Consider the following 8,772-nt stretch of genomic DNA (forward strand, 5'->3'; position numbering starts at 1 on the left):
TTGTCCGACAATTTTCGAGCATATTCGGATTAACCTGCATAGTCTAGTTTTAAGCTGCACAGACAGACAGCTATACCATGCACTACTCCCATACAGCATAACACTCTGCACAATTGATTGAAAAAACAGCAGCAAGATCTGTGTGTTCGCTCCAAAAGACCGGAGTCTTCTTAAAGAGTAAATACGTTGTTGCACCTTACTGCAGGATAGAGCAGTGTCCACATAGATGCTGAGATATTTATATGCAGAGGCCTGTTCAATCTGTACGTTTTGAACGGTAACTGGAGGAGGATACTCACTCTCTTTAACAACAAAAATGATTTATTTTGTCTTCACTGCATTTATGATGAGTGAGTTGTCTTCACACCACTGTACTAATCTATCTGTGATTATTTGTCAACTCAAGAATGGTTAGGCAAGTTAAAAATGTTACATTCACATTCAGATATCCCGGGAAGTGAGCGAACAGATCAGCTGGCAAAAGAAGCAGTTGAAAAGGAAATTGTTGAAATCAAGTTATCAAAATCAGAGTAGGCAGTGTACAAAACAAGGGAGGGAACAGAGGAGAAGAGGTTGTAATAACAAGATTAAGAATAGGACATAGCCTGTCACTACATGTTATACTATAAGAACACATTCTAGTAATGGTCTTTGTGAACAGTGTCAGGTACCAGTCCAGAAACCGTAGAACATGGTTCATCACCGGCAATAAAAACAGATGGGAAAGGGAGGAGTTGATGAAGGAGGAGATGGGGAGTTTGTGGATAACAGGACCATGACTGCAGAACATACTGGAGTGCTTGGTCAGCTTCATCTTCCTAATGACAACTGATGAGGAGAATGTGACAGACTGGACATTGTAGGAGGTAACTAACCCCAGAAGATGGCAGTAGTGCAACATTATGGATGCAAGCTGCCGTTAAACTGCAAAGAAGAACAAGACCAAGGACCCTGAAAAAAGAAGGATAAGACATCAATGGGGTGGCACTGGGCAGGCTAAGTCCCACTCTATGAACCATCTATCTGTGTTGTTTAACCTTTGATTAAAAAATGCTTCCACCAGGTTTGTTTACCTCGTATATTTTCACGTTTAAATACCCTTTACTTTATAATTTAAGATTGTTTTCCTGCTCTTGATGTGACCACTTGTGACGTGGGGTTGTTGTCTTATCCTTCTTTGTATGGCCCTTGAAGAAGACCCGGAAGTGGAACACTACGCAGCAAAAGTAGCAAGCAAACGCCAAAAACAAACACAGGAGGAATGGCACGTCTCTCCTGTGTAGGAGCTCATGTTCGCTCCAAACAGTTTCTTCACTAACGCTAAACCTCCACTTCTCCTGCAGCCAAGCAACAAGCGAACGAAGGTGCGTCCAGCAGCCCCGACACACGCCAAAGTCCATTCAGAAATCAGTTAGATTCATGTTTCCTTGTGTATCGGCACCTGCATACCTGACCTGACAGAACTATGCACAATTTTTCACCTCATAATAACAATTTTATATGGAATAACAAAGACATTTTACATAAACACAAATTTATCTGGATGGAATTGGTTTCACAATAATATTTGTTGTGTTGGTATATCAGTTATAGGGATTCTGATTCTTTGTTATGAAGAGTTTCTGTCAGAATATAATATCCCTGTAACACCTATGCAAAAGTCTTTGGTGCAATACCCTCTGGAATGTGTATGCTGTTTAGATCTTCTCAGCCAAAGGCCAAGTAGTACCCTTTTTCCATCTCCAGCAGGCACTTCTATAGGCAAAATCTGTTTTCCAGTTCCTCTGGTATCAATATAAGAGCCCATGTTCCAAAGAGATGTTACTACATGACCACATGTGATTTCATATTGGAACCAATTTGGGGATTGGGTGGTATGAAAGAAGGTTGGCTTCTACCTAATCCTTAATTGCCAATAAAGTGAAGGAAATCTCTTTTAAACTCATTCATAAATTATTCGATCGCAAAGACTATGTTAAAAAAAGAAAGACATTGAATGATAGTTTCTGTAATGTTTGTCCTGAAACTGCTGTGCACTTGTTTTGGCGATGCCCAATTGTTTAGAAATTCTGTTAGAAGTTCTTAAAAAAATAGAAAACTTGTATTTTATATTGGAGGAATGTATTGTTTGGTCTCATGGAAAATGATACACAGAATACCTCTTGTGTGTACCTGATAAATCTGATTATAATAGAAAAATTCCATATTCATGAATGTAAATTTGCAGGTAAGACCATGCTTTATCGCCTTTAGCAGTTCAAACAATACATGTATTCAATTCAACACCCTTTCAAACAAAAAGCAATCATCAATCAAAGGTGATCATTACCCCCCTATTGTATTTTATTTCTTCTTCTTTTGTTTGTCTTGATGTGTACACGTGTATGTGTGTGTGTGTGTGTTGTGTCTCAGCAGACATGGCAGAGGCCGGCGCCCACCTGACGGCAGCGTCAGACGAGCGTCCGTCCATCTTCTCTTTGTTGGCCCAGGAGTCTCTGATGGAGGCGGTCCGCCCGGCGCTGAAGCACGCTGCCAAGGTCCCGCCCACTTTCCCCCAGTCTGTCCTGGGATTAAACCCATGCATGTATTTAGCTGGGGGTTCCTATCAGGAAGAAAGCCCAGGCGAGCACGGGGAGAACATGCAAACTCCACACAGAAAAGCCCTTTGACGAGATAGCCCACCTGGGCAGTAGGCACTAAGGACATGGGGATGGGGACACAGCCTCAACGCCCACAGCGTCCCAGGCAGGAATTGAATCCTGGACCTTCTTGCTGTGAGGCGACAGCGCTACCACTGCGCCTGGAAAAGTCACGGCATTCGTAAAAGCCTTGAAAGTTTTGGAAAGTCATGGAATTCACCTCTTTATATTGGATTTGTGTGGTTTTTCTATTTTGTTATAAATATTTTTATGGGTAATTAATGTTTCCCCCCCTCAATAGCTTCTATGAAACACTCTAAGATATTTCTGAGTCAAACTACGTATAGTGTATTTCAGTTTCTCCAATTTAAGATATGCCATAACATCTCTGACGCAACATGCATGAGATGGAGGGGCAGCTGATTTCCAGCTCATTAAAATTAGTCGTCGGGCCAGAAGCGATGAAAAAGCTAAAGCCTCGGCTTGAGCACTAGAGACTGTAACTCCATCAGGTGCTACTCCAAAAATGGCAAAGGCAGGGTCTGGATCAATGTCCTTCCCGCAGATGGAGGAAAATGTTTCAAAGATAGAGGACCAAAAAGGAACCAGAGACGAGCACGACCAGAACATGTGATATAGAGTCGCTGGGGCCCGTTTACACCTAGAACATGACGGGTCAAAGCCGGGGTACATCCTGGCAAGCCTACTTTTCGATAAATGAAGTCTGTGTAACACTTTGAATTGCAATAATCCATGTTGGGAGACCATCAACTCATGAGGAAAGTGTTACTAAAGTCAAGTGAGAAGTCCAGTCATTTCCCCATACTCTTCTATACAATCTAACTTCTTTTTGCAGCAATAGACTGTATAAACTCACCTGTATAAACGGGTGAGTTCTATAAAACCCCTCTGTACAGTTGTAGTCATGAACTTTGAAATTAGCTATTGAGACCAAAGCTGTTTTTATACCCGTTTATTTCTGCTGTCAAGTTGGGCATTTTAACACAGGGCTCGATCACTGAGCTAAATAAATGGGGAATTAAACACTCGCTTTTGGAGCCAGCCTCAAGTGGCCATTCAAGAAACTGCCGTTTTTGACACTTCCGTGTTGGCTTTATTTTTCAGAATGAAGTTGGGGCTTGGATGAAAGCAGTCTTACTTCCTGCTTGCATGTGTCCTCAGGTTCTGGCAGAGTCTCACCCGGCTCAGCTCGGCGTGCTGTGGAGAAGGTTTGATGAAGTCTACCTGCTGCTGGACCTGCTGCTGCAGAGCCACTTCCTGTCTCGCCGCTCCGCCTCCTTCTCAGAGAACTTCTACGGCCTGAAGAGGGTCCCCTCCTCGGTGTCCGCACCCAGAGGTCCGCACCCCTTTTATTTTATTTTATAAATTGTACTCTTAAGAGTAGTTTTTTTTTACAGAATACTTTTTCTCGTACTCATTTGCAATAAAATATATGTACTTTTACTTAGTTACATTGGGCCATTAAAGGCCTAAATATACTTCCGCGTCAAACCCTTCGCTGAATGTGGCGAGGGGTGTGCCGCGGTCGGTGAGCCTGCCGGCGCAGCCTGCGTGCAGCTCACCGGAAATCTGACTTGACGCGAACAGCAGGAGAGAATGAAAGCTATTACCAAGTATATGCACTACATTCTCTCCTCCAAATAGCGTTTCCACTTGGACATGAGTTGTATGAATGGATTTGTTTGCTGGTTGAAGATCAGCTTCAAAAAGACTTACCTGTTGCCTCCCCCTGACCTTTCACAACTATAGATGCGGGAACTGCCAACAACGTAATTTCAAAAGCCTTTTGTCGGGCAGCCGTAACGCAGTAACACACGCTGCCTGAGCGAATTCGCACTTGTTTGCGCTTACTCAAGTAATTATTTGTATGTTTTTACTTCTGCTCGAGTAAATATATTATAAAGTAACTGTACTTTTACTTGAGTACCGTTTTTGACCCCCCCCCCCCCCCTCCCTGTCCGTGGCAGACCGGGCCTGGTGCCGACGCTCTCTCCTCTTCCTGTGTGTGTGGCCGTACGTGCGGGCGCGGCTGGAGGCGGCTCTGGCCCGACAGCGCGATGAGGACGACTTCTCCATCCGGCTGGCCGGGGGGCGGGGCCAGCGGCTGGTCCGGGCGACGGCCGCGGTGTGCCCGCTCCTCTCGGCCGGGGGGCGGGCCTGGGCCTTCTGCCACAGGCTGCTCTACGTGTTCGGGCTCACCGCCTCACACAGTCCTCTGCTGTGGCTGGCCGGGGTCCGGCTGGCCACGCTCACTGCTGCCGACATCAGAGACATGGAGCTGAAAAGCCCCACAACTGGCAACCCAGCTGACTCCAGGTAGAGTCTGTCTGTCTGTCTGCGTTTCTGACCACGGGGTGGTGCATGGGGGGAACGGGCACTGCACTAGTAGTCCTAATTAACACAGATATTTAAAACGACCAATCTAAAGCTAACTTTCAGTTAAGTGCTTAAACTTTAAAATAATGAACGTAATGCTCCTTATTCAAATCATTGTCAGAAAGCTCTGAACATATGACAAGTTATCATAACAGTCTTATAGTAATTAGGCCTAACATTTAAAATTACTGCATGGAATTAGCATAAAGTGGGCATGTCTGTAACGGGGAGAACCCATTCTCATTCAGATATCTTGAGGTGAGAGGTCAAGGGACTCCTTTGAAAAGGACCATGCCAGCTTTCCCCTCAAAATTTTGCCGAACTTTGGAGAGTTATTTGTCCGCCTTCCCGACATGCTATAGCATGATATAGTTAGATGCATTAGATCTTCTAGTCTCATATCTATATCATTAGTCTTCACTCTAGCTTTAAAGTGAGCCTGGTACAGCTTCTGAAAGACAGTGCGGATGTGGGCAGGTTAAAACATGTCTGGAGGGGATGCAGCCAGGTGCTGAGCTTTCACTTGTTGACAGAGAAGTCAACTGCCCAAAGTAACACCTTCTACTCCTGTTGTGTTTGCAGCCTGGCGCGGCGGGCTTGGCGCCTGTCGTGGGGAGCTCTGGAGGGCATGGCCATGTCTCTTTCCACCTCCCTCTCCCTGGGCGTCTTCTTCCTGCAGTTCTTGGAGTATTGGTACTCGTCCGATAACCGGAGCCAAATCCAGAGCCTGAGCTCGCTGGCCGCGCCCCCACCGCCGCTGCACCTGTCCAGCCGCTCCCGTGGGACGTGCCCGCTGTGCCAGAGGCTCCGCGCCAACGCCACGGCGCTTTCCACCTCCGGCTTCGTCTTCTGCTACCGCTGCATCTACGCCTACGTGAAGGACAAGCAGTGCTGCCCACTCACCGGCTTCCCCTCCCAGCTGCAGCACCTCATCAAGATCTACGCTCCGGACAGCTAGACGATGGGCGGAGCCTGGCCAGGTCACCTGACGGGTGCAGTCTGGCCAGGTCACCTGACGGCCACATAAACTGTCTGGACTTTTTGGAGTCTGGGTACAACATTGTCCGAGTAAGGCCGGATTGATTCACACAGGATCAGGCGATGCGGCCAAAACGCATTCATTTGAATGGGGGTAGTGCGTTTAGGCTGCAGAGGTGATGCCAGGGGAAAAAACGCAGCGGCTAAAACTGAAACAGAATCAAGTTTTGGAGAAACGCAATCCGACATCACGCTGCGGTAGCCAATCACAACCCGACGTCACGGCAGTCACGTAGACGCCCCGCGGGAAGAAGAACCAGGCCAGCATGTCAGTGTGCCGTTTTATCCAGCATGCCAGTTCATTTGAAGTAGAAATATGGCACTCATTTCTAGCGTGCCTCGCACACTTCACAAGCTCGCCTGTAGCAGAACGAGCAATCAGCACGTTCTCACTCGGAACTCGTCCAGGAGCCACGCTTTGTCAAGCGCCTTTAGCGGCGTCCATACCGCTTTGGGAAGCCTATCTCGTTTGAGAGAACGCGCTCCGCAGCTGTGGGTTCAAAGGTCAAGCACACCCTAGGGCGCGTCCTCCAGTACGACTTGGGGAATATGGTAATACCAGAGAAAATAATGGATCCGCACACCACTGGAGCTCCCGTGTAGTATTTTTATTTCTCCCCTGGAGACACTACCACTAACCACACACCCATCCAAAGCCTAAACCTAAAGACCACCTCCCCAATGCCTAAACCCCCCAGTACGCCCCCCGCCCGAGGGGGTGGGGGGCGTACTATCGTCCCCACTACCGTATTTCCCAAATGGTCCTGGAGGACGAGCCCAGGGGCATGCTTGACCTTTGCCTGAACCCACAGCTGCGTGCTCTATCAAACGACAAAGGCTTCCCAAAGCGGTAAGGACGCCGCTAAAGGTGCTTGACAAAGCGTGGCTCCTGGACGACTTCGGAGTGAGAACGTGTTGCAGCAATCGTGTGCCACGCGGAACCGCCACATCGCCGGCCGCCTTATTATAGTCGTGAGATTACGTCCCCAATCCCTTGTTTACCGAGCAACTGTGAAGATGGAAGATTCTCCTATAGTAAATGACAGGGATATTATAGGCAGCAGTGTGTGTCTGTGTGCTTTGTTTCAGCGAGAGCTGCTACATGAGCCCCAAGTGTGTGTGTCAGGGTTCCCATGGCTCCTTGAAATGCTTGAAAGTTTGTGAATTTGAATATGCCCTGAATATTTTGGAAAATAGACAAGTTCTTTTGATATTTTCTTTTTAACATAACATTAGTAAATAGCAATAGGTTTGACACAGCACAGTTGAGAAGGGTTCAGACATGCAAGCCTCAAGTTTGGCTGCCTCCAAAATTAGAAAAAGGTTTATTTCATTCATTCCCTAACAAGTAAAAAGTAGAGTCCGCACACTGCGTATTGGTGTGTATTTGTAATGCATTTAATGCATTACAAATACACTGGGACTTTTTGTTCTGTTTACTTTTTACTTGCTACTGATCATCTGTTGTCCTCCTGCACCTCTACTTTCACAACCCCCCCCCCCTGCAGGCTAGGTACACATTCACCTCTAGTGAATTTCTAAGATTAAAATAATTGTATACGAATGTAATTCTTATACATTTTGTAATACAGAGTTAGAAAAACTAATTATGCCTAAAACGTTGACTTTGAGTATTTCAATTACATGGTAATTTTCCATCTAATTGTATCACAATTGTATTGTGTACATAAATTCAATTTAAAGGGTTACATTCTATCATGTTGCTCTATGCAGGGGTGGGCAACTGGCGGCACCCCCTGTGTGGCCCACACTGGAATTGCAAAATTAAAATTTTAAAATAAATAATAAATAAATAAATAATATATCTCATGTGTAAGAAATGTTGTCCTACATTGAAGTAAACATTTAAATAATGAACTCCTTGGTTTTGGATTTATTTAGCTTCAAGAGTGCATTTTTGTTCTTGTGTGACCCTCAACACAGGCTCATATTTTGGTTTATTTCAAGAAAAACATTTTGGTTAGTGGAAATACTAATTGGCTGGTAACTTTAAAATCTAGCAGCTATATTGGCAGGTGGTCAAAAAAGTTAATTTCAAGCCCTGCAGGGAGAGCAGGTGGTGACATGCGAGGGAATGAGAAAAGGATCAAATATCGGTGGTTAAGACTGAATAATGACATCACAACTGTTATTTTAAAAGGAGTTCAAATTTGGCTTCAAATGCCCCAAATTTGTCGCACCGGCGCCATTCGGCCCCCAGCCCTCAACAAAATCTGGCCCTCTGGTAGCGAGGACATTTTTTTGTGGCCCTCTCTATCATCAAAGTTGCCCATCCCTGCTCTTTCGTGTCAACGTGAAGAAAAATGAAATAAATTCAAGCTTCTTCATAAACCTTATGTGTATTCACTTTTTGCATATAAAGTTATGGGGAACATCTACATAAACCTTATATGTTTATTCAAGTTACCTATAAAGTTGAGGGGAACTGCTACATAAACCTTATGTGTTTATTCAATTGTTACATATAAAGTTGAGGGGAACTTCGACATAAACCTATATGTGTTGATACAATTGTTACGTATAAAGGGGACTTTCTACATAAAATGTAATGTTTTAAGCTGAGATGTGCACTGCAGCAGGCTACAGCAAATGCAAATAGATATAAGTAGAAGTACAGTTACTTGTACAAAAGAAGAATTTCTACCAGCTGTTCTGTGCAACGCTAATAGAAACTCAC

At 45.2% G+C, this 8,772-nt stretch overlaps 1 protein-coding gene across 1 annotated transcript; it reads left to right on the forward strand.

Annotated features, from left to right (window-relative positions):
• Positions 1-1,239: 1,239 nt before the first annotated feature.
• LOC310781824 (peroxisome assembly protein 12-like) lies at positions 1,240-8,008 on the forward strand. The gene is made up of 5 exons (XM_083642456.1): positions 1,240-1,364; positions 2,416-2,537; positions 3,822-3,996; positions 4,628-4,976; positions 5,619-8,008. The coding sequence occupies exons 2-5, from the start codon at positions 2,418-2,420 to the stop codon at positions 5,992-5,994; spliced, it is 1,020 nt and encodes a 339-aa protein (XP_083498582.1). The 5' UTR covers positions 1,240-1,364; positions 2,416-2,417; the 3' UTR covers positions 5,995-8,008.
• Positions 8,009-8,772: the final 764 nt, after the last annotated feature.

The sequence above is a fragment of the Poromitra crassiceps genome (assembly GCF_964638095.1).
Source record: "Poromitra crassiceps genome assembly, chromosome: 8".
NCBI lineage: Eukaryota > Metazoa > Chordata > Actinopteri > Beryciformes > Melamphaidae > Poromitra > Poromitra crassiceps.

Coding starts and splice junctions, on each gene's coding strand:
- LOC310781824 (XM_083642456.1), top strand. CDS start 2,418: ATGGCAGAGGCCGGCGCCCACCTGACGGCAGCGTCAGACGAGCGTCCG. Junction 3,997..4,627: donor CTCGGTGTCCGCACCCAGAG/GTCCGCACCCCT, acceptor TGTCCGTGGCAG/ACCGGGCCTGGTGCCGACGC. Junction 4,977..5,618: donor GGCAACCCAGCTGACTCCAG/GTAGAGTCTGTC, acceptor TTGTGTTTGCAG/CCTGGCGCGGCGGGCTTGGC.